This window comes from Tachypleus tridentatus, chromosome 1 (assembly GCF_004210375.1).
Source record: "Tachypleus tridentatus isolate NWPU-2018 chromosome 1, ASM421037v1, whole genome shotgun sequence".
In the NCBI taxonomy this organism is placed as follows: domain Eukaryota; kingdom Metazoa; phylum Arthropoda; class Merostomata; order Xiphosura; family Limulidae; genus Tachypleus; species Tachypleus tridentatus.
Window position 1 is genome coordinate 24,106,636 of NC_134825.1, and position 27,234 is coordinate 24,133,869.

Consider the following 27,234-nt stretch of genomic DNA (forward strand, 5'->3'; position numbering starts at 1 on the left):
AAAGTAGTTTTCACTGTTTTTCAGAGTGGTGTAGATGGACTGAGTTAAAGAATCAAATAATGTATAATTATTCAAACGTTATTTTCCTTATAGTGTATTCTACTACTATTGTACTTCACTTCAAAAGCTTTTATTAACCAGTTGGAACACCTATATCAAAGACATTATCTCTTCTTATTTTGATTCTACAGAAATTACCATATGAGAAGAAAGACTTGATTTCGAAATCGCTCTTTCAAGACTCTTTACTTTTCTAGTGTTCGAACAACGAAAAATTCACTGTTTCATACTTTTCTATTTTATTATCACTATTATAGAAATACATAGTATATAAGTAATACACACACTTCGATTAAAGAATATCGTGATGACATGTTATCTTTTACTACTTGTAAATCTGAACTGACTAGAACTTATTACGTGTTATAATGATAACTATTGAACACTTATCTTTAAAAAAAACACGCCATTTACGTCACATTTTCTGCTGTACCACCTCCTTCAAGGGTATATTTTAGTTAAATATTATTTTTTTTGTTTGGTGCGCTGTTAATAGTTGAAAAAAATAGAAAGTCAATACTGAATGATGCCCATAGTAAAACTAGTTTAGACGCTCAATATATTTGAAGTAATTATATATAATGAACGTTATCATTTTTAACATTACTTGAACTACATTACGTATGCCACAATTTGCACAGTTAACAATACCTATTTGATATGACAAGGTCAAATCACAGAAAAACACGAAAATTGAAATATATACCAGATGGTTTCAAGACTTTTCAAGCAGTGGTGATGAAGAAGTTTACACACATTTTTAGACAGTAAAAGAACGTTTATATACACTTGAATCTAACTAGAAAGTAAAATAAAGTTTATACACTTGAGTCTAACCAGAAAATAAAAGAAAGATTATATACACTTGAGTCTAACCAGAAAATAAAAGAAAGTTTATATACACTTGAATCTAACTAGAAAGTAAAATAAAGTTTATACACTTGAGTCTAACCAGAAAATAAAAGAAAGTTTATATACACTTGAGTCTAACCAGAAAATAAAAGAAAGTTTATATACACTTGAGTCTAACCAGAAAGTAAAAGAAAGTTTATATACACTTGAGTCTAACCAGAAAGTAAAAGAAAGTTTATATACACTTGAGTCTAACCAGAAAGTAAAAGAAAGTTTATATACACTTGAGTCTAACCAGAAAGTAAAAGAAAGTTTATATACACTTGAGTCTAACCAGAAAGTAAAAGAAAATTTATATACACTTGAATCTAACTAGAAAGTAAAATAAAGTTTATACACTTGAGTCTAACCAGAAACTAAAAAAAAGTTTATATACACTTGAGTCTAACCAGAAAGTAAAAAAAAGTTTATATACACTTGAGTCTAACCAGAAAGTAAAATAAAGTTTATTTACATGAGTCTAACCAGAAAGTAAAGGAAACTGACTGCCCATTGTGACAGTAATGAAGTAACTTGTGTAGAGCACTAAAAATGGCATAAAGAAGATTATTTAGGTGAATAGTGAAAGAAAAGAAAAGCAACTTTGGACGGGGAGTTGGGATCACATAGATCGTGTGAGACGAAGACGAATCAATTCAGTGGTGACGTAAATGTAAGATTATCAATGTGAAGAAGTTCCACAGTGAAATACGTAAGTTTATTACGAATTCTCAGACCAGAAAAATTACTTAGACTATCAACTATGTAATCACGTGAATATGACGAACATTACCGCCTTCATTCACTCCCTTAGAAGTAGTATATGAACAAGTAGTGTTCAATATCTAAGTACTTACAGAAGTTCCCGTATGTGAGTCTATTATAATGGTTTGTTTAGCAAATTAAATAAAAACAACAACTTTACTCTTGGATAATTTGTTACTTTACAATGAGATCTAAACTGATAAGAACATAAATATTTATAAGAAAACCAACCAAACTGTTAACATTTAAGTACCTTCTTCAGTTAAGTGTGGCATAGTAAGTCACTTCTTCTAACCGATCATATTGTAAACATTTAAGTACCTTCTTCAGTTAAGTGTGGCATAGTAAGTCACTTCTTCTAACCGATCATATTGTTAACATTTAAGTACCTTCTTCAGTTAACTGTGACATAGTAAGTCACTTCTTCTAACCGATCATACTGTTAACATTTAAGTACCTTCTTCAGTTAAGTGTGGCATAGTAAGTCACTTCTTCTAACCGATCATACTGTTAACATTTAAGTACCTTCTTCAGTTAACTGTGACATAGTAAGTCACTTCTTCTAACCGATCATACTGTTAACATTTAAGTACCTTCTTCAGTTAAGTGTGACATAGTAAGTCACTTCTTCTAAACGATCATACTGTTAACATTTAAGTACCTTCTTCAGTTAAGTGTGTCATAGTAAGTCACTTCTTCTAACCGATCATACTGTTAACATTTAAGTACCTTCTTCAGTTAAGTGTGGCATAGTAAGTCACTTCTTCTAACCGATCATACTGTTAACATTTAAGTACCTTCTTCAGCTAAGTGTGTCATAGTAAGTCACTTCTTCTAACCAATCAAACTGTTAACAGTTAAGTTCCTTCTTCAGTTAAGTGTGACATAGTGAGTCACTTCTTTTAGCCAACTGTTAACATTAAAGTACCTTGATAGGAAAGCATATACATTTTTATGTGTGAAATTAGTAGAACGACAAATCCATTATCAACCCATAAAATACAAGATTAAGCAACAGAGCAGAAGTGGTATTTAAAACTTATAAACTGAAATACAGCTTTAGCCCTCTCTCACTACTAATTCCGTTCTTCATACAGTGGAAATACGGAAACTAAACAAATAGATAAGCTCGAAAACCAACAGACTGGAAAAACAATATATATACAGTACGAAAGAGAAACTTTAAATTTAAACAATAAAAATGAACCTGTTGTACACTGTGGAAACATTAAACATATGTCTTTGATGCAAGTAGAAAACTTACCATCATCCTATTATGTTTTTTGAAGCCTGGAATGGCTAGGTGGTGTAAGGCACTTGACTCGTAATCTGAGGGTCGTGGGTTCGAATCCTTGTCACTCCAACCATGTTCGCCCTTTCAGCCTTGGAGACATTAAAATGTTACCAACGAATAGTGGGATTGATCGTGACATTTTAATGTCTTCAAGTCTGCGAGGGAAGACTAGAGGGAAAGCAATTAGTCATCACTGCTAAATTAGAGACGGCTAGCGCAAATAGCCCTCGTGTAGCTTTGCGTGAAATTCAAAACAAACCAAACAATCATGATTTTGTGCTATAGCTAAAAAAAATGTGTTTTCTGGATTAATCTTAATGGTTTATTTGTCTCGAGTATGGTACAATAGCTTTTAGAGATTGGTTTATGTCTGTAAGGTTAATGCACATGTTTTTTTTCTGCATCTTGCTATCACCTACACCCTGAATAATGGAATCCATGTTAAATCGTATTTACGACTGTCACACATAATATTTAAATGTTTAATCATTTCTTTTATTTACCTATAGTATGTATTTCAAAGGTATTTCTATTGAATAAGAAAAATGTTACGATTGTAATAGCAAAAATTTTTTGTTTGTTTCTGAATTTCGCACAAAGCTACTCGAGGGATATCTGTGCTAGCCGTCCCTAATTTAGCAGTGTGAGACTAGAGGGAAGGTAGCTAGTCATCACCACCCACCGCCAACGCCAATTCTTGGACTACTCTTTTACTAACGAATAGTGGGATTAACCGTCACATTATAACGGCCCACAGGTGAAAGGACGAGCATGTTTGGTGCGAAGGGGAATCGAACCCATGACCCTCAGAGTAGGGGTCGAACGCCAAACCCACTTGTCTATGGAGACATTTATTACATGTTCACACTATTAACATTATATGAATAGTACTCCTTAACTAGTAAATGGAAGCTCAATTATTCAAGAATTTAGAAGAATTATACGATATTTTATTATCTGTATTTTCCTTAGCTACTTCATAGATAGATTTAGGATTGGTGTAAAGAATTGTATGAATATAACACACTGGAAAACTATTATCACTTTACACAGAAAGTAAACAATGTGGTTATGTGTAACAGAGAGAGAAGCGTATTCAGTTACGAATGGTTTGTTTTGAATTTCGTGCAAAGCTACACGAGGGCTATCGGTCCCTAATTGAGCAGTGATGACTAGCTGCCTTCATCACCCACTGCCAATTATTGGACTACTCTTTTACCACCGAAAAGTAGGATTGACTGTCACATTATAACGCCCCCACGGCTGAAAGGGCAAGTATGTGTGGTGTGATTACGAGTCGAGTGCCTTAATCACTTGGCGATGCCGGGCCCTGGTTACAAATGACATAAATCCAAATAAATACTTTAAATATATATGTTATATATTCCTATTATTGTTCTAGAAATGCGTGTGCGTTTTATTATAGCAAAACCACAGAAGGCTATCTGCTGAGTATACCAAGGGGAATCGAACCTTCAATTTTAGAGTTGTGAATCTGTAGACTTGTCGCTATACTAGTGGGGAACTCTTCTAGAAATAGGAACAGAATTCTTACTACATATTAAGATGCATTGTTAGTTTCAAAGTCTATTGTTTTTTCCTCCTATGTGGTTTAAAGTTATCAAAGATCAAACGCTTAGCGCTTCAGATAACACAACATTTTACTTCACCCGCCGTTACTCCCAGTTTCGTCAAAATGTGTTCAATTTATTTCTTTTATACAGTTTCTCAACTAAACTTCTTAAAAGCCTGTTAAGAACTTTCTTTTTTATCCCTTTATGACAAATGCTAAGCATGAATAACTGTAACAACAAGCTATAGGTTTGTTTGTTGAAATGGATGTTACACGGTACAAAGGATTATCTGTTTCATGATATTTAAGATACGATACAAAAACATTCACATCTCAATTCATCACAAAATCTCTATCTATTACGTCATAACAACAAATATAAATATAACAACAAATCAAATTGTCGTATATAGTAGCTCCCGTACTATAAAAATACCAACTTCAGACATCTGAACAGATCTGGTTTTGACTCGTTCTTAAGATACATGTTTTGGTTCTATTCTTGTCCACTATGTGTCGCTTAGGAGTAGTGCTATTAGATGGGTTGGATTTGAGCGAAAACTGGGATCCAGAATTTCTTCGGGATGACCTGGTTAACGACTCTGACATGGTGTTCTCTGATGTTCGGAAAAATGTGGCCTCTCTTAGAGGGCGCTGCATTGATGGGAAACAGAAACAGACGCTTTTTGCAAGCCAGTTGCAGAATGGTAATTTTCTGAAAGAAACGAATTTATTTAAAGTTAAAATACATATATATATATATATATGAGTTAGATTATGTTATCCAATCATATACAATAGTGAGATGACATGTTAGCGTATTATGCTACGTTAAACTGTACATCTGTTTCGAAATAGTTGTTACATTTTAACCTTGAATCCTTACGTTTATTCGAACAGGGTTTGTCAGAGAAACTTACGAACATAACACTATTATGGAATAACAAAACAACTACACACAATCCGTTAGTATTTTAGAAAGTTAAGTTATCTACAAAGCTAGGAGTTTGAATAGAGAGAGCGCGTACGAACGAGCGACAAAATAATTTTCTAAAATTTTGACTTATGTTTCTCTAGCGCCCGGCATGGCCAGGTGGGTTCAGGCGTTCGTCTCGTAATCCAAGGTTTGCGGGTTCGAATCACCGTTGCACTCACATGCTCGCCCTTTCAGCCGTGGGGCTATTATAATGCGAGATCAATCCAACTATTCATTGGTAAAAGAGTAGCCCAAGAGTTGGTGGTGGGTGATGATGACTAACTGCCTTCCCTCTAGTTTTACACTGCTAATTTAGGGACGCCTAGCGCAGATAGCCCTCGAGTAGCTTTGCGCGAAAGACAAAACGAACTAAATCACTTACGTTATGACAGAGGGTAGTAGGTTAGACTTTAGTAGTAAATAACAAAAACATGTGATAGTACTTGATATTTGCGTCGGTACAGTATAGGACTGAGCAAACAATAAATGCCTGAAAGTATTGTAATATCCATTCAAAACGTCTTCTTTGAATAATCGTACCGCCGGATATCAGATCTCAGGATTTTACTTACAGTGTAGCAAACCTGTCATTATTATTATTATTACCTCAGATAACGAATAGTGGTAAAGAATCAGTTTCTGAATGGGTTAGCTATTCTTACATCGGACTCCGATAAACAGTGGTGGTAAAGAGGCAGTAAGTTATAGGGTTAGCTATTCTCACCTCAGATTCCGATAAAGAGTAGTGATAAATAAACTGAAAATAATAAGATTAGATTATCTTACCTCAGATTCCGATAAAGAGTGGTAGTGAAGAAACAGTAAATGATAGGGTTAGCTGCACTGTTGAGGGGTGCCAAACTCTGGACAAATGTCGAAATCGCAATCGTAGTTTGATTGTGTCTAATATATCCAAACACTTGTAGTAAATCGTAGACGAAATAAGGACTCCAGCACAAAATAAACACTAGAAAACAACACACAAACACATTTATATAATGGATATTATTAATGTTTTTTTTTGTTGACGTAGTGTCTTTCTCAAAAACGTCGTAACAAATGAGATCCTTACGTGTGTTTCAATTTTGCTGAAATGTAATTATTGTTTATTTGATTGTGATTAAAGCTTTTACATAGTGATAATTTGCTCCATATTTAACAACATAAAGACACTTTATCAAAAAAAATGTATGTCAAATAAATTTATCAATAATAATATTATAAATAAAATATGTAACAAATTATAGAGCAAAACCAGAAACAAATTCATCAAGCACTCTTCTATAGACCAATAAAACATTGTATCATCTCAACCATTATGACTGAGTCTACTTCTAAAACTTACACTAACTAGAAGCAAGTGTTATCGGTATGTTATTTAAAAAAGTAGTAATTATAATGATATACTCTCTCATATTTTATAATAGTCAATAAATAACGTTTTACTGTATAAAGTAAATAATGTAAGTCAGATTTCTGGAAGAAGGGGTGTTTCGCTTTGTTTTTAATTTAAGGCAAAAAGGATATATGAGAGTTGTGTGACAACTGCGGTAAATAGTCTGTTAAAACTATACAGTAGTTGACGTGAAGTCTGTAAAACCACAGACAGGTGATGGCTGTCAAAACTAAATATGGGTGACAGCTACTGAAAGTAAATAGTGAGTTTAGTGCTATTAATATTAAACAGTGAGTTTAGTGCTATTAAAATTAAACAGTGAGTTTAGTTTAGGCATCAATCATTTGAGTTTTAGAAAAAATATAACCAATATAGGTATACTTTAGAATCCTCGAGGTATGACTTCCTCTGAGAATCTGTATCCATCACCTAGTTTTACCAAACTAACGATTAAATTACACGAACCATTTTGTTTTTAGAAATAAAGATATTGTGTGACATCCACAAAACGAGACAACATTAACTTTAAGACCACTCCGAAAAGTTTGAAATGCTTGTATAATTATCGGTGTTTTCTCAATCTAATCGATAAAAAACATATTTGAACCTTAAAATGTACTTTTTTATCAGTTCTTTATCGATTTTGGCCAGTACCCAGAAAGACCATGCACAATTACATGAGTATTTTTATAGTCTTAACTAAATTGTACCACATTTTAAAGTGATCGTCAACAAAAAGACATTACCTAGCACAATCACAATTGTCATCTTGATGGTTTTCACTTTAGCCTTTGGGATGATTCCTCTGGAACTTATTCTTCGGTTTTCTTCTACGCTAACGGTTGTTCTGAGTTTTATTGTGCTTCCTAAATTTGACGAAACTATCAGTTCTATAAATTGTTGATTATTCAACAATATCAGTGAGTTTACTTAAAGTCACCTAATGTTCAATACTTGAAATTTCTAACAATATGAGCCCGACCTGTATTGATATCATCTTACGCGCTAGAATTACATTTTATTATTTAATAGGCTGTTGTTTTGAATTAAGCACAATGGGCTATCTGTGCTCTGCCCACCACGGGTATCGAAACCCGGTTTTTAGCGTTGGAAGTCCGCAGACATACCGCTGAGCCACTAGGAGGGGTGGCTATTTGAAAGGAAACACATGATTGACATAAAATATGTTAAGTCTTACTCAACTTGCTTAAATGTAATTAAATATTCTGTTGCCGTATAATAATTATGCATTTTAAGCATACGAACACGTATTTAATGTTACATAGTTGGCCAAAAAGCGCTGTTTCATACGATTCTGCCAATACAATATGATACAGTTCTATGTAATTTTGTATTTTTTTGTGCGTGAAAAAATTAAAAGTTTAAATGTATAAAAAGATATATACTTACGAACAAATCCTGATTGAGATTTTTTACAAGTAGATTTAAAATGAAGTTATCAAATAGTGGATTACTCGAGTGTAGAATGAATTAAATCCAAGGAAATAAGAGAAATCTTGTCAAACATTCAATAAATAATTTCAAGTACTTCAAGAGTTGATGATGACTGGTGGTGACTAAATAGTTTTCCTGTTGTCGGCATGGCCAGGTGGTTAAGGCACTCGACTCGTAATCCGAAGGTCGCGGGTTCGAATCCCCGTCACACCAAACATGCTCGCCCTTTCAGCCGTGGGGGCGTTATAATGTGAGGTCCATCCCACTATTCGTTGGTAAAAAAGTAGCCCAAGAATTGGCGGTGGGTGGTGATGACTAGTCCCCTTTCCTCTACTCTTACACTGCCAAATTAGGGACGGCTAGCGCAGATAGCCCTCAAGTAGCTTTGCGCGAAATTCAAACCAAACCATATCCTCTTGTCTATCACTTTATTACCAAAAGGATTGTACATGGAATCCAACATGTACAATAAATTAAAATCTTAACAACAAAGAAAAACAAGAAGAATACTGATTAAGCCTTATATGCCATCTCAACATTTTCAAAATTAACTTAATACAGCTTTCTGAAACTGCCTGTGTCTTGCACCTACGCTCTAGGTAAATGTTTAGTTTCTAGACTATTATGTGACTGTTTTTTAAACAGCGGTCTTCAATGTTATGTTAACATAAACAGTAGTTATTTTTAAAACAGCTCACAGCGAACTCGTCTCTTTCTTTAAAACGCTTATACTTCGTACGATTTTAAAGCGTAAATTAAACTTTTCATGTTACATACGATAGGTATCCTTCGGTGTTCTATTCTTCTAAATTTGGTGAGGCATCTAATTCGTACAGTAAAGATTATATCGTCAGCAAAACCTCTGACATACTGAGAAAGAAGTGTTTGAAAAATATTTAAATGTACTTCAAGTTAATTAGATAGAATTTTAGAGTGAATTATGACTGAAAAATTTTAATAGATTTGTTGAGAACAAAGTTTCAGGCAAGAGTTGTTCAAGAGGCCTATAACTTGTATGTTTAGTTCTTTGTTTCTATACTGTGTACTAGCCCTTGCTGATTCACGTTTTGATGTCTGTAAGTCTTTAAGGCAAGAAAAAATTTACACATAAAGCCTTTACTTACTTTTATTGAAGTATCGCTTCAAACAAACTGCTTTTATGATTCTTAAAACTTAGCTCTCGAAAAATTACGCAATATATATACATGCATTCAGTCATTTTAATGTCAATAAAAAATAGATAATTCGTCTTACTTTCATCAGATCACTTTAGTATTTATTGAGTTAGGTGAAAAAAAAATTGAGAGAGTGTGTGTATGTTTTCTTATAGGAAAGCCACATCGGGCTATCTGCTGAGCCCACCGAGGGGACTCGAACCACTGATTATATGGTTGTAAATCCGTAGACTTTCCGCTGTTCTAGCGTGGGGCACTTTGATTGAAATTAATTTTTAAAAAATCGGAGTAAGTCAATTTGTTTTATTTTTTCCCGTTCGCTTACACTAGCTGTATAAGCCAAATACTTGCCATGGCTTGGGCACGTGAGCCCATTCACTGAACCTGCTGTGGGGGCGTTGTTATGTGACAGCCAGTTCCAATTTCGTTTGTAAAACGTCAGTCATGGATTTGCGACAGTTGAAGTCGACTAGCTTTTCTCTGGTTTATTGCTTTTAAATTGGCGACGGCTAACACAGATAGCCCTGCAGTCGAGTTACGCGAAATTCAATGAATGAAGAAATGTGTATTTGTTTGCTTGTTTTTGAATTTCACGAAAAACTACATCCTCGATAAACTTGACTCGTCAGAACCAACCAGACAATTTGTTTTGAATTTCGCACAAAGCTACTCGAGGGCTATCTGCGCTAGCCGTCCCTAATTTGCCAGTATAAGGCTAGAGGGAAGACAGCTAGTTATCACTGCCCACCGCAAACTTTTAGGCTACTCTTTTACCAACGAAGAGTGGGATTGTTTAATACATCATAACGCCCTCACGGCTAAAACGACGAGCATGTTTGTGTGACGGAAATTCAAATCCGCGACTCTCAGATTACGAGTCGATCACCCTAAAAATTTGTCCATGCCGGGCAGAAACGTTTATCAGCAACTCCAGAAAAAAAATCTGTTAAATATATAACAGTTGTGAAAAGTTCTCTTAAGATACTGATAATCCATTAATAATCAAATAGATAACAGTTGTGAAAAGCTCCTCTTAAGATACTGATAAACCATTAATAATTGAATATATAACAGTTGTGAAAAGTTTTCTTAAGATACTGATAATCCATTAATAATCAAATAGATAACAGTTGTGAAAAGCTCCTTTTAAGATACTGATAATCCATTAATAATCAAATAAATAACAGTTGTGAAAAGCTCCTCTTAAGATACTGATAAACCATTAATAATTGAATATATAACAGTTGTGAAAAGTTCTCTTAAGATACTGATAATCCATTAATAATGAAATAGATAACAGTTGTGAAAAGGTCATCTTAAGATACTGATAATCCATTAGTAATCAAATAGATAACAATTATGAAAAGCTCCTCTTAAGGTACTGATAATCCATTAATAAGAACAATTTTGAATTTTCAAATAAATCATAAAGAGAAAAATACTGTTGTCCATACAAGTTCAGTCATTCAACTATTTTTATTATAAGCATCAATTCTGCATTAGAAAGTTAGATATACTTAAGCTCTGGTATACAAAGTATCAGTTAAGATTATTAATATGTACATGCCTCCTTATCTTACACTGCTATAAGTTGGTAAGCACTGGAAACTTACACTGCTGAATTGCCGGTTTCAATACCCGCAGTAGGCAAAGCACAAATAACTCATTGTGCATTTTTGTGCTTAACCAAAACAAACGAAAAATCTTCTTGAGTTTGTGTTTTAATTTTAGGTATTTGAATTTCAGTGATAATTCATAACAGTACTTAGTTTACATGGTGGTTACAGTTCACATCATAACAGTACTTAGTTTACATGGTGGTTACAGTTCACACCATAACAGTACTTAGTTTACATGGTGGTTACAGTTCACACCATAACAGTACTTAGTTTACATGGTGGTTACAGTGCACACCTGTTAAGCCAAACGTTTTCTTGATGTCTTCTTTCAAATTAATTAATCACACACTAAATACTTTGCAATATAAGAAAGATACAGAAATTATATTTTAAAAATCATAAATACTTACAGACAGATGAGCTCCGTAAATTTAATAACACCTTGTTTCAAATTTTAAAAAAATCTATTGAAAAACTATGCTTTCAAAATTTGCTGTCTAACGATCAAAGTATCGGGTAAAGGTATAATGCACTCACGAAAAATCGAAATGAATTCTTTTCACAGTCGCACTGCTAATGGTAATGATGTCCTCGTTGGATATGAAGCATGTGAAATACCTACATTACAACGTTTGCGATAGTGACTCTCAAAACCTAACGGATCTGTGTTGGGCCTCATTACGTATCAAAAATGAGAATATTGGCTTAAGTGAAACTAAAATGTTCGTAAATCAATTATTAAAATGTTACTGACAATAGATAGATAGTTATATGTGAGGTTATATAACCTCAAATTATTTTATTTTTACGAAGCATTCACCTCAAACTACGTTATAAGATGTGAAATGTGTTTTAAAATCTATGTGTTTAATTTCATTTAGTAATAAACGACTTATAGAATAATCACATGTCTCAGTGATATTTTTTAATATATATCAAAATGGCGTCTTTTCTCTATGCAAAGCAAAAACCTAAAATATTAACATTGTTTATGATAATGATAATAACAATTGAAATAAAACTTGTTTTTGTTGTTTTGTTTTTTTGCGTTGTATCGTAGCCTAATTATTTTTACATTTAATTATATTACGTTTGCGGACTTACAACGCTAGAATTCGGGTTTCGATACTCGTGGTGGGCAGAGCACAGATAGCCCATTGTGTAGCTTTGTGCTTAATTCAACAACAACAACATTTAATTACATAGCCCGGCATGGTCAAGCGTGTTAAGGCGTTCGACTCCTCATCCAAGGGTTGCGGGTTCGAATCCCGGTCGTACAAACATGCTCGCCCTTTCAACCGTGGGGGCGTTATAATGTGACGGTCAATCCCACTATTCGCTGGTAAAAGAGTAGCCCAAGAGTTGGCGGAGGATGATGATGACCAGCTGCCTTCTCTCTAGTCTTACACTGCTAAATTAGGGACAGCTAGCGCAGATAGCCCTCGAGTAGCTTTGCGCGAAAAACAAAAATTTTATTATATACATGTAAACTCAATTTAATATGTTTTGTCGATAAATTTGGTTTTGGCTTCAGTGGTAGCTTTCTTTGATTTTTTTAAATAAAAAATTAAAACAATAAAACAAGCAGTTAGATAATTGTAAATTGTACACAGACAATGGCGCACTGTATACCTAGCCATTTTTTGCTGCATGGATCGGAACTTGAGTGGCTTCGAAAAGAAACTTGACCATTATCACAGATTAAAAACTGATAAACTCGCTTTGAAGAATCTTTTTTAGTAAGTTTGCCCAGGTTTTACTAAAACATTCATAACTGTTTTTTCTCCAGGATTGTGAAACAAATATAGGATGATTAGTGATATTGAGACGAAATATGTGGATTTTTTCTGACAATTGGAAAATCAACTCTCTGGGTATTATCAATATTATAACAGACTTAGTCATTGAGATAAAAGGTTTTGAGTGTAATTTCAGGGAACAAATCTGCTTTTAAGATGGATTTTACCGAAATGTCCAAATTCATTTTTTGTGAAATTCCTGAGCAAATCCTATTATGAATCACTGACGTGGTTCATGACCGATGACAGACCTCAATCAATATCCTTACTCAATTTCGATAATTCATAATTCCAAACTAGGTAATTACAATTGATGACCTTTCAATTAATAAAACTTCTGATGAACTAACAGAATTCGTAAATTTATCTTTTACACTTAAATACAGTTAATGAAAATATTTAATATCAATTAAAGAGCATAGTTTGAAGGGATACGATTATGTTTCTGAGAGTTGTTAAGATAGACATAATAACCTATAAACACATTACCAGACTTTACTGGAAGGTTAAGCTGGAAAATTAATAAATTTATTGTAACATCAAAGTTTTACGGAAAAGTCTATTATTTTGATACGCCATCTTCACAGGTTTAAGTTTGGTTTGGTTTGTTTTGAATTTCGTACAAAGCTACTCGAGGGTTATCTGTGCTAGCCGTCCCTAATTTAGCAGTGTAAGACTAGAGGGAAGACAGCTAGTCATCACCATCTACCGCCAACTTTTGGGCTACTCTTTTACCAACAAATAGTGGGATTAACCGTCGCGTTATAACGCTCCCACAGCTGAAAAAGCGAGCATGTTTGGTGTGACGGGGATTCGAACCCGCGACTCTCGGATTACGAGTCAAGTGCTTCAACCAGCTGGCCATGCCAGGCCCACTGCTTTAAGAAGAAGCTTTCGTATCATTTCAATACCTCCATAAAAAAACAAGCATGTTTCACTACACTTTTAACGAATATAATCATAATACGAAGTCTAATTTACTAAATATAAAACAGAAATAACGAACTTTATCTTCACTATAATAAAGAAATAATGATAATATATCTTAACTAATATATTTATTCCGTGTTTACATTTGAAAACGTATTTAAGATTTTACTTTATCTTAACTGAGAAAGAATATAAAAGTTAGATTATCAGAGAAAAAAAAATGTATGAGCTTCTTTTAGAAGAATGTCGAAGAGGGCCCGGCATGGCCAAGCGTGTTAAAGCGTTCGACTCGTAATCCGAGGGTTACAGGTTCGAATCCCGGTCGCGCCTATCATGCTCGCCCTCCCAGGCGTGGGACGTTATAATGTGACGGTCAATCCCACTATTCGTTGGTAAAAGAGTAGCCCAAGAGTTGGCGGTGAGTGGTGATGACGAGCTGTCTTCCCTCTAATCTTACACTGCTAAATTAGGGATGGCTAGCGCAGATAGCCCTCGAGTAGCTTTGCGCGAAATTCTAAAAACAAACAAACAATGTCGAGGAGACGGTTTCATTGTATTGTCATTGACAAAGCTGCTAAGGCTAAGTGTCTCAATCCCTAACTGCCTTTTGGCTGGTCTGTCAATGTTTTGAATTTCGCACAATGCTAGAAGAACGTTATCTGCGCTAGTCATCATTAATTTAGCAGTGTAAGACTAGAGGGAAGGCAGCTAGTCATCACCACCCACCAACAAATAGAGGGATTGACCGTCACATTATAATGTCCCCACGGAATCCAAAACCGCGAACCTCAGAGTAGGACTCGAGTGCCTTAACCACCTGGACATGCTGAGCCTCATAAATGCTTTAAGAAATAAGGTTAACTCAGATGTTAGAGAAAGATCGACGAATTTCATGCGAAGATATGTAAAATATATACAAGGTCACCGAAAATTATATTTTATATTTCAAAACTTATTAATTAAATATCTACATAAATACAACCGTGCAGTTTTCAACATCGTTTAGGCCTATGTAAACAGTTTTTATTACTATGTTGTTGTTTTATTGTTTTACTCCAGAGGGTAACCACGCAAGAAAAGACTTAATGCGATGTATTTGTCGAGTTGGACTAATTCCGTGGCCTCCGCATTTTCTAGTCATTACTCTTCCAAAATTCTTTCTTTGAGGGTATGTTAAGGATATCGTTTATCCCACACCTACAGACAACACCACAGAGGTAGAGATCACGATAACGAGAACCATCGCTACTGTTACTGTTAGACATGTTGCAGTGAACTTTAACTGAAGTCGAATAACGTTTGCTGAGAGCCACTTTTGGTGCACACATAAAAGTCAGCTGACATTTCAATAAAATCTATTTGAATCGGGCTACAATATATTGAATTCTGCGTGATTGTATTTCTTTAATTATTAAGTTATTAAATTTCAAAATATGAAAGACAGTTTTGGGAACCCTATATAACGAAACTTAATACTTTACTCGCAGGCGTAACTTTTTGTTTCTTACGTTCTACTTTTATGTGTTGTTATTTGGTACCAGTTTTCTACTTTACAGCTTTCACCTAATATAATATGTCAACTTTGAAAAATATTGTTGATTGCGGACTTTTCAAATTGTATTTCATAGACAATTGTGAACGCATATTTCTAACAGAATTCCTTTATAGTTAATTTGACGTGTATATGTTCTGTTCAGAGAATGACCTTAAAAGTTTTCTCACCTTTAGATAGAAAGGTTGTTCTCTTTTGCTTTGAATACGTTATTGGTCCACTTTTGGTCCAAATAGTCCAGACGATGACAGTGTAGCAAATGGAAATAATAACTGCTGGGAGAAAGAAAACTGAGATGGCCACCAGGGTAAAGTAAATTTTCCACTGCCAGGGTTGAAGCTCAGCCCAGCACTGAAACTTGCCACTTTTCTTGGATTCATTGTACAAAAACAAAGAAGGAGCAGAAGCCACAGCACTCAGGACCCAAGCACTTATAACAAGTATTCGAGCCCTCTTCCCTAAGAGTATAAAATACATAAAAATAGTTGTGTGTCAGAAGTACAAGAGCAAGACAAAAAACAAACACGTATCAAACTAAACATTCTTAAGACTGATCTTTGAAACGTTAGCTTATTAAGTAGAAGAGGCTCTTTGTTCATCTCAAACAAGAGTCACAGGTTTGAAATCCCGCCCTACAAACAAACTCGCCTTTTCAGTCGTAGTGGTGTTATAAAGTGACGATAAATCCCACAGTACGTTTGTAAAAGACTAGCTTAAGATTGTGTTGTGAGTGGTGATAACCAGCTTCCTTCCCTCTAGTCTTTCACTGCTAAATTAGGAATGGCTAGCACAGATAGTTTTCGTGTAGCTTTAGGCAAAGTTTAGTTCAAAATTATTACTTTAGAAGTATTCATTTCTTGTTTATAGTTTCAATTTCTAATATATTTTGAAAAACCTCGGATTCATGATGACAAGAAACCCACTTGTAATAAAAATGTATTCTTAAGACAGCTGGTATGGATACTGAAACTTTATTTAGAATAAATTTTCAATTTTCTCCAACAGACACTTTACACGACTGGTATATGAAAAAAAACATTATCTGATTGTTAATGTGTTTTCATATACCAGTAGTGTATAGTGTCTGTTGGAGAGAACTGTAAGTTTATCATTGTTTACCTACATTAATAGGGTTACAAATCGATACAGAAAGAAAAGTGTAATAGTGAAGCCTTATGTTATGACGTGTTTATAAACAACTAAAACGAAATTCAACATGTAGTTTTATGAAGAAAAAATACTGCTATTTAATACCTGAACTTCTAAAGTAGGACATAGTACATTTATTTACATGCACTTGTATATAGAAACAAATTTATAGCTAATTCTTTACTATTATTTAAATAACATATTATAGAAATTCTTACATCCTCCTGAGAACTTCATTGGGTTAATAATGGCGTCATAACGGTCAATACTCAGCGCCACAAGCACGTACGTGGAGGAATAGGTAACTAAAATCTGGGATTAAAATTGACAAAGTGCAATGAGTATTACTTATTAGTTACATTTTTATAACTAAGATTAAAACAATAAGTATGCAAAAAGTATACATTCACTCACACACATGTTATCAAGTTACGACTACTGGAATTTTTATTTTTTTCATTTCACACTTGACTCACCCATTCAGAAAACTTTAGAGAAACTAGAACACGCGTTATTCTAAGAAAGCCTGTGGATAAGTGTTGCACAGTTAAATAAAAACGTAGTTATTTGTGAAGCAAAACTTATGGAAAAGAATGGAATTAAAAAAAGGAACAAGATAAGATTTGTTGACCAAAATCAAAACCAACTACTACATGTGTTATATCCGTTAAAAATAACAGAACACAAAAATGTGATGAGTAGAAAAATAATATAATATAAAACAAGGTGAACATGAAAATTAAACAGTTGGCTATCATTACTGTAAATTCATGTTCTATCATGGTTTGTGTTTCTTTACTGTTCTTGTTTTCCATAGATTTAGTACTAGTCATTAACTGAATTATTTTTTTTTTATGACAGTAACTTTTCATATGACTAAATAAGCAGTTGTAATATCTATACTTATTAAAATATGTAACTTCTGAACAGAAAGTAGAATATTGTATATTGATAGTATATTGTATATTTATAGTATATTGTATATTGATAGTATATTGTATATTTATCATACATATAAATGTTATATTCTATCACATTTATTGTTAACACTTTTCACTAATATCGCGGAATCTAAAAGACAAAATTCTTTCCAGCTTTATAAACAAATAGAAATAAAGAAACTAAATAATACGCGTACCTGTATACGGTGTGTTTTAGTTTATCGAAAATAAATGAAACTCTGTAAAACAAGAAAAACAGGTTGGAATTTTCAACATAAAAACAAGGATTGGCAGCTTCTGTAGTTCCTGCTACAACAAACAAACTTAAGAGTTACTAAATTCGTTTCACGCACGCCAAATTGAGCTAAAAATTCCGACAATTCATTTAAGTAATCTCTGGAGGATAAAACCTAATAAGATGAATATTCTGTTATTTGGAGTTTATTTTTTTCTAAGTATAGGATTATCCCGAATAAAGAATTTATTATTGGCCTATAACGTACAGAATGAATCTGTAACAAGATTATAGGAACAATGTTTTCATGTAGTTTTTCCTTTCTGTTGTTTGTATCATTATTTTATCTGATTTTGCAGTATTTTTTCTCTTTAAGCATACAGTCTTGGGTTTGATAAAAATAGTTTTTCGATCTTATGATTTGCTGAACATTTATAGATCTATGTAATAAATGTATAAAAATGTCTGGATAATTGTGCACGTATTTCAATTTATGGTTATGCGTAAAATACAAATAATTTTATTTCGTTTATATGAATTGTAACAAATCATTTTGACATTTGCGTATGATAACGATGCAGGATTACTATTTGGGAAATCACGTATTTATTTAAAATTACTACATCATAAAAATTAATCATCTTAAGGAAACAAAATTTTACTAAGACCATTTATAATCCTAATTGTCATACATAAATATAATTTATACTACATTGCATAATGCATATCTAAATCGCTTTAATAGCAACTAGCATTATTTTCATTTTTTTTCCTTCGACACACGAGATTGGTGTTAAGTTCGACTATGGTATCAAAATAATTTTATCTTCACTTTCGTTAAATGGTAATTCCAGAGAGAAAACCAGAGGTCAGCACCTCGATGGAGAAGATCTCCAGAAATTACACATTTAGAGTTTTGGAGCTGGGATTTCGTTAAGGGAATGTCTATCAGTATAGCCCACTGTCAGTTGTTTGTACGTACGTATGAAACGGATTCTTTGCAGTAGACACCTGTGACATATTGGCGATAAATTTCAAAAACAAGCAAGTAAGCAGCAACAATTCCACTTGTTCGTTACATTTTTGGTTATCGCAATTGTGTCCAAAGCTTTAAATAATTTTCTATTTTTCATCAAACAGGTTCAGTTGCTTTAGAACACAAGTTTACACCCGCAATATTCATAGGTTCATTTTAAGATAGGTTTGATATATTGTTATAATTTGTAAAACACCTTACACCATGTCATTATTCTCAGTGTGCCTTTAGTATTTAGTTCTTCTGAAAAGTAGTTCATAGGGTACAGGTGTCCTAAATATACATTTTTTTTATTTCTGAACGTCTGAAAGTTTCTTTCGAAACATTAAAAAAAATAATTAATTAATCTTTTGACACTCTTTGCTCCCTATGTTATTTGTGGCAGTAATTAGTTTAAAACCAATTACTTTTTAATGTTATATGTACTTTGTCACATAAACTACACGTATAGTTCATGTGTACGGTGAATACTTAAGTCATTTTTGATTAAAGTAAAGGTTAGCTTCCGGAACGAACTGTCATAATGATTGAATTTATAAAAGAGTAGTGAAATCATTTTCTGAAGAATATCCATATAATGTCATTATATTTATGTGCTTTCTTATTGTTCTATTTACGTTCTTTATACTGTGCCTTTTGTCTTGTCAGTTAATGAGTTAAAGCTAATCCTTCATGTGACAAGCCACCTCGACCCTCTTAAGTTCCTTTAATACACCCCTCCTTTCTCTCAAAGAAATTGTCATTTTGATTAACTTACTACATTCCATAAGCAATTTTATAAGCCATACCAAAGCTCTATCGTTTCATATCATTATGACCAGCACTGTATACCTGTTGTAGTTTATCTCGGTTTTCTTAGTTAAAAAAAAAAAAAACTCTAATTTTTTTCGTTCTAAAACCATAATTACTTTTAATTTACATTGCAAGTATGGTAATAATTTATTTTACAGTGAATAACCAGCAAGAGACAAGCGATTAGTTATCTATTTTCTATAGAAATGAGTGATTATAGTAATGTATTTTGTTACAGTTTATGATAAATCGTGCGACAAAACTAACACCGATAGAGTTTTGTTGAAGTACGTGTATCCACGTTTGTATTACATAAAAAAACTGAAAACTGAAACACTTCAATAAGATACGTACCACATTCTAAAATGTATGGATTCAAGTGCATTATTAGATACATACCACATTTGGGCATTACATAGATCTCTTGAATAATCCGAATTATATTAATTGAAAGTCCTAGTTTTGAATAAATGTACCACATTATGGGCTTTATTTTAACACTTAATATCAGGCAGCATATCGGTGTTAACAAATATTTGGAACCAAGAACGCTTCGAGATATTTCTTGAGGTTATCTGTTTTAAACAAAGTCTCTCGGTTTCTAATTGTTTCTTTATCATAGCGTAGTTTATTTTTCATGTTTTGTTTTTCTATGTGTTGAAAACAGTGGCTGTTTTAAAACATTCTAACGAATGTTACTGGATTTTAAATGTTTCTTTATTGTACACCCACGCTAGTACAGCGTTATGTCTCCGGATTTACAACGCTAAAATCAGGGGTTCGATTCCTCTTGGTGGGCTGAGCAGATAGCCCCATGTGGCTTTGCTCTAAGAAAACCACAAATACAATTCCTTTGTTGTATAAGTGTTTTACTTTTTATTTAATAATATACAGCTTTGTGTTTACGCTTATCAGATTTTTCCTGAGAACAGTAACATTTGGGGAGAGTAACTATTTCAAAAAGCACAAATGTTTACCACGTTAAACTTCAAGTTTACCAGTTATGAACCAGGAGAATAACTGTGCGTCCAAAATAACAAAAAATTAAAAGACGGGGAAAATTACCATGCAGCTGGTACGAGATGGTTGGTATAGTTGGTTCTAAATAAGATATTATGAAGAAACCAGTTTTATTTTTGTTAATTGCAGAGTATCATTTATTAAATAAACTTATTTTCCTTCCTGTAGATAATACTTATTAAATGTATATATATATATATATTTACGCTGAATACGTCACTAAAATATAAGTGAGTAGCTTACTTCACTTAATAAATGCGTGCACAACATTACCTGTTACACTACTGAAATAAAACAGAAGTTTTAAACCTGAAATATTTTCTTAAGAATTTTAAAGTTAGCAGGAACTAAAACAATCCAAACTCGTGTTGTCCTTTTGTGTACAAAATACATTTTAACATAATTAAACTAATTAATTAAAAATTAGATATTTTTGTAAAATATTAATAAAATCTGAACAGTAGGATTTTTATGATTATTTTTGTTTCTTCTTTTAGACACTACAGTGTAACGATTTCATAAACAAAATGTTGGACTTGATAAAATAAGAATTCATTTGGGTATTAAAAGACAGATAAGTCGAATGCCAGCAAACTTTTAAATCACAATTTGCCAAAAATATATAATTAAATAGCTACAGAAAATACAGTTAAGCAAGTTTGTATTGAATGTTAAAAAACAAGATGATTGTAATGTTCTGATAGGATTAATCGAAAGTGATGACATCTACCTGGAGGTATTTGATGATCTTACACCCAATATTTCCAACATGGAACTCCACTGTGGTTCTCCAAACGATGTCCGTTAGCACACTGACCAGACCTACTGTCATATCTGAAACATACATAGCACAGGATGAAGCAAAATCAAATTATTGCATAAGATTTTATTGGTTTACAGATGGAGGTAGTAAATCAGTGAGTCTTTTTGGACCCATTGTGAGGTTGTGTGTTCAAAGATCATCAGCGAAACTCAATGATGAAAATAGGATAAAGAAGAAACGAAACGCAAAAGCTGAAAATGAAATTCAATGGCTTTACTATATGGTACATAAGAATCGATGGAGATATTAATCCATCATATAGACAACATTCGACAATGAAATTGCTACAGAGGAAACCAGACATAAACTGAACATCTAGAAAACAATTAATCTACTGTGAAAGCTTTTAACGTCAGTAAAGGTTGAGTCGTGGAATGTAAACCTGTTAATCAAAAACCAAATTACATTGTGAGATATAAACAGACATGGCTTACAAAATTAACTGATACAAAACTACTTGTTTGTTTGTTGCTAAAGAAGGGTAGAAATGAAAGATTGGAAGATATACATCGTATTTTCATAACAAGAGTGAAAACGAATAAGCGACAAATTTAGCCGAAATGTCTTACACGACCGGTGTTAGAAGTTGTATGAGATATTAACCTTAAATATTAAGGAATATTTTTGGGAAAAATATTTATATCCAGTAGACGAGAATCAGTTTCAATGTTATAGTTTCATTGTCGTTTGAACAGGAATTGTTTTTTTATAAATTCAAAATTTTTGTATAATAGTCATAATATAATAGCAAAATTTAAAAATACTTTGAAAATAGAAAATATATGAACACCAATAAACATGTTTTTAATTATAATCTGAAATAAACAAATTGATCAATAATTTTTATAAGTAATTAAAGCGGTATTTATTAAAGGCGTTTATTAAAAAGTTATGTTTCTCAAAATTTTGATATTAAACGTCATAAAAGTGTATAGAATTAAAACTATTTATCTCAAACCTAGAGTTTGTGGACAAATTCTAGATTTACTACTATATATCTATTTCAATATCGATGTTTTTAAAGTTAAATTTGTATTTAGAAATGTATATAACTTATATTGTTAAATCTGTATTGCAGAATTCTTACATGTTCACTAAAGCTGTAAAATATTCTCTAATGCAAGAACCAACAATATAAATGTGTGTAAACACTAGTATAACATCAATATTGTTGTGCAGGCTGAAATTTCTACAAACTCTTCTAATGTGTATAAATGTAACTAATGTTACGCATCAAGACCCAGTTTATATTATTGGTTTGCTGCAGTTATAAACTTTGGAAGCTACAACTGTGATTGACACTTATTAATCTAGAACTTTATATTTTGGCCAGGAATGTTTATGCAGATTTCAAACTATTTAACTTCAGTGAATTCACATCGAACATTAATACTTTTACGAAAACATCAAATGATTTGACCTGTAGAAAAACTCGATTTGCGTCAGGCAAAAAAAGAACACAGAGCTAGCTAGCTCCCGGTTAAGTGAATTGTATCATAATCAATTCGAAATTAATTTGTTCATCGTGAGCCTTCAATAAGATAATATTTCTGGATCATGTAGAAGACTCAATTTTGTTTCTAAATTTGTAAACGTTTTATACATAGATCATTATTTGTAAATATTGTAATTGTATTGTTCTTTGTATATTGAAATATATTTCTATAAGGAAAGAGCACTGTGCGTATCAATCTTATTGGAAAGTATAATAAATTGGATACATATCGGTAAATATTGAACTTCCAAATATAAATGATAATTTAATTCAGTTTCAGGCTATTTGAAATTGTAATACGTCACAAAGTCAAATCTACTATTCGATTAAACAAGGGCAGTGAAAGAGTGATATAAGATTGTTGATATTGTAATTTTATATATAGAATCAATACACTAATGAATGGCAGTATCACATCACTAAGTTTGAACATTTAAATCTAAAAATGAGTACATGTGGTATATATATATATATATATTTGTTTGTTTGTTAATTTGTATTTTGGGTAAAACTACGCTAAGCTAACTATCCTTAGTTTGGAAGTTTTAGACTAACGATATGGCATTTGTCAATATCATATCTTCTACTGCTATTTTCAGACCGAACGGTGGGATTTGACTGTCACTCGTATAATACATAAGCGTCCTCAACACGATTTAGTTTTGGTGTTCACGATCCGCTGGAATTCGGTTCCATATTCCATCGCTCTAACAACTGAGCAGCGCTTGGTCCTATGTTGAATATCAGTAATTAGTACTTAAAGTTTACGGCAAAATTATCATTATCAGGAAAAGCCTCGATAGCTACCAGCATAGCTGTTAGACGTTCTTGAATCTACAAATTTCATTTGGTAGGAGACAGTATCACTGATTCACGTTAATGAATCATTACAAAAAGGTGTCTTTGAAAGAAACGAAGTAGAATATTTTTTATGCTGTTAAATGTCTTATTGAGAAATTCAAAATGAAAGTAAAGAGGAAGCATTAGTGTAGGCTCTCTTGTAATAATCTAATAAGCTTTACTATGATCACGTAACACTTAATGTCTTCGGTCTGTTCTTGTAATAATCTAATAAGCTTTACTATGATCACGTAACACTTAATGTCTTCGGTCTGTTCTTGTAATAATCTAATAAGCTTTACTATGATCACGTAACACTTAATGTCTTCGGTCTGTTCTTGTAATAATCTAATAAGCTTTACTATGATCACGTAACACTTAATGTCTTCGGTCTGTTCTTGTAATAATCTAATAAGCTTTACTATGATCACGTAACACTTAATGTCTTCGGTCTGTTCTTGTAATAATTTAATAAGCTTTACTATGATCACGTAACACTTAATGTCTTCGGTCTGTTCTTGTAATAATCTAATAAGCTTTACTATGATCACGTAACACTTAATGTCTTCGGTCTGTTTCCTTCACTATGAAAAGGGACTTCAACATTACCTGTTTCCTTCACTGTGAAAAGGGACTACAACATTACCTCTTTACTTCTATAAACTGCTGATTTCAACCAGTTTGAAATAAACCATGAAATGCTGAAATTGGTCGTTCATCTAAATAGCTTTGTTATAAATATATAACAATAAAATCACGTGGCATGTTTCCCTCACTAAGACAAGGGATTTCAAGTGACTTTCCTTGTTTTATACGTTGCCGACTTCCTGAAACTTGTCGTTTTAAAAATGATTAATTGGTTTCATTTCAAACTTTGCGCGCAAAACTATACGGTCAGCAGAGATATCACAATGGTACTGAAACCTGATTTTTATCGTCCAAGTCTGCGGACATACCGCTGTGTCACTAAGGTGCACTAAAACTAAAGAAACAAAGCAATCAAAGGGGAACAGTCACAATGACATTTCAGACCACGTGTTTATATTAAAAATACATATACATTAAATAAACTGAAACGTTTTGAAATGTTTATATCACTGACGCTGGTTGAAAATATACGACACGTCTGCATAGCACAAACTTAAAAGTTCCAGAGCAATCACGTTTCTAATTTCACGAGGAATTTAGAGACAAGCACAAACAAATGATCCAACTCCTAAAATAGACAAATAAAAGATACAGTTGTACAGTATAGACACTTAAGTCAACTATCTCTGATATGTACTGTGTTTTTGTCTGTTAGCTTACGTTGGTCGGATATAGTCTGGGGGTTGAAGCACTTGATTCCTACTCTTTAGATCGTGGGTTCGAATCGCGGTCGCACCAAACATGCTTGCTTTTTCAGCCATGAGTGCGTTATAATGTAACTATCAATTCTCCTATTCGTTGGTAAAAAGAGTAGCCTAAGAGCTGGTAGTGGGTCGTGATGATTAGCTGCCTTCCCTCTAGTCTTACACTAGTAAAACAGAGATGGATAACGCAGAGAGCCCTCGTGTAGCTTTGGGCAGAACTTTATAAAACAAGCATCCTCGAATTATTAAGCACTCATTCACGAATTTGTGAGTGAATTCAGGAGGGACGACATCGAAATAGTGGTTGGAGTATCTTAACATGAATATCGGTGAACTGTATGTTTCATAACACATAACTCTTACGTTCGAAATTATCCAAAAATCTCACTACCAAAGGTCTCCCGCTGGTACATCGGAACGTGTACAGATTTACAACGCAAAAATCAGGGGTTCGATTCTTCTCGACGATCACAACAGATAGCATAATGTGACTTTGCTATAAGAAAAAACAAAATACAGTAATTACATATTCAACAAATTATGCGCAAAAACATTATACTATCATTGTACGTATCGGTACGTTAGCACATTATAATGTTTTTTTTACAAATTTACGTAATTCGGAATATTTTGGCGTCTCATAGAAACTTTGATTTTACTAATCTACCTGGCCCAGCATGGCCAGATGGGTTAAGGAGTGCGACTGGCAATCTGAGGGTCGCGGGTTCGCATCCCCGTCGCGTCAAACATGCTCGTCCTTTCAGCCGTGGGGCGTTATAATTTGACGATCAATCCCACTATTCGTTGGTAAAAGAGTAGCCCAAGAGTTAGTGGTGGGTGGTGATGACTAGCTGCCTTCCCTCTAGTCTTACACTGGTAAATTAGGGACGGCTAGCGCAGATAGCTCTCGTGTTGCTTTGCGCGAAATTCAAAAACAAACAAACGAACTAATCTACCTAACTGCTTTCACTCACTGCGGATCTCGATGGAGCATGTTAGGTCGTGAACGTTCAAAAACACTCGGATATTTTTGGCAATATGGCGTATATTTGAACAAAAAGTAGACACTCATATCTATTAATTTGCGATTTGTTGAAAAGGAAAACAAAAGTTAATTAAATAATAGTCAGTGATCGAATATTTTTGGCAAGGCAGTGTATATCTCAGCGAAAAATAGATGCTAATATCTATTGATCTGCGATTTGTTGAAAAGAATAACAAAAATAATTAATTAAATAGCGTTCATGAAATAATGAAAAGTAATGGAATTACCCTTAGCATCATTCTGTGCTCATCTTCAGACCCATGTTTCTTAAACATTCTGAATTATAACTTACCCATGAAGATGAGCTGAGAATGTACTTCTTCTATAGGTAAACAAAATTACATTTAAATACAGCAAGTCGTTCCTATGGATTTTAGATAGGCAAATAGAGTAGGAAAGTGAATAATCCTTAATTGAAGGTTACACTTTATTTCTGTACAGATTTACAACAGAGGAAAATAGCATACGTGTTTTTATTAAAGTAATTGTCAGTGAATACCTACCACTACCTAATTATGCGCATCAAATTATTATTCACAGACTATTTTACTTTTCTCTTTACGACACATGAAGTCTGTAATGTGTCTCATCTCTTATCAGTTCTTTAACAGAGCACGATGTAAGAGAAATGTAACTTTTTGAAATTAGTTTAACCATTAAAATCAAATATACATTTTCTGCAGTTTAAATTTTGATATTTTAGTTGACAGCATGATTAATTCTTTTCGTATTTCATTTAGGTCAAACTTTTTTCCCAGATGACGCTTCATAATTCCATCTTCTATTTATGCTTCTTCCGGATCTTATCAATCGAAAAATGATGCTAATAAAAATAAAAAAATTGTGTGATCTGTTAACAAGAGAGACCCCGGCGTGGTCAGGTGGGTTACGGCGTTCGAATCGTAATCTGGGGGTCGCGAGTTCGAATCCCCGTCACACTAAACATGCTTGCCCTTTTAGCATTGGGGGCGTTATAATGTGATAACCAATCCCACTATTCGTTGGTAAAAGAGTACCCTAG

General features: G+C 33.2%; 1 protein-coding gene across 1 annotated transcript in view; it reads right to left on the reverse strand.

Moving 5' to 3' along the window:
* Positions 1-314: 314 nt before the first annotated feature.
* The window catches only part of LOC143244565 (cardioacceleratory peptide receptor-like), an 89,476-nt gene continuing 62,556 nt past the window's right edge, over positions 315-27,234 (reverse strand). The window contains exons 3-8 of the mRNA XM_076489496.1: positions 21,389-21,492; positions 16,853-16,946; positions 15,656-15,943; positions 7,702-7,821; positions 6,346-6,526; positions 315-5,298 (exon numbers count right to left, since the gene is read on the reverse strand). Coding sequence (XP_076345611.1) covers positions 5,025-5,298; positions 6,346-6,526; positions 7,702-7,821; positions 15,656-15,943; positions 16,853-16,946; positions 21,389-21,492 — 1,061 coding nt within the window. The 3' untranslated portion in view covers positions 315-5,024. The remainder of the gene's footprint in view (positions 5,299-6,345; positions 6,527-7,701; positions 7,822-15,655; positions 15,944-16,852; positions 16,947-21,388; positions 21,493-27,234) is intronic.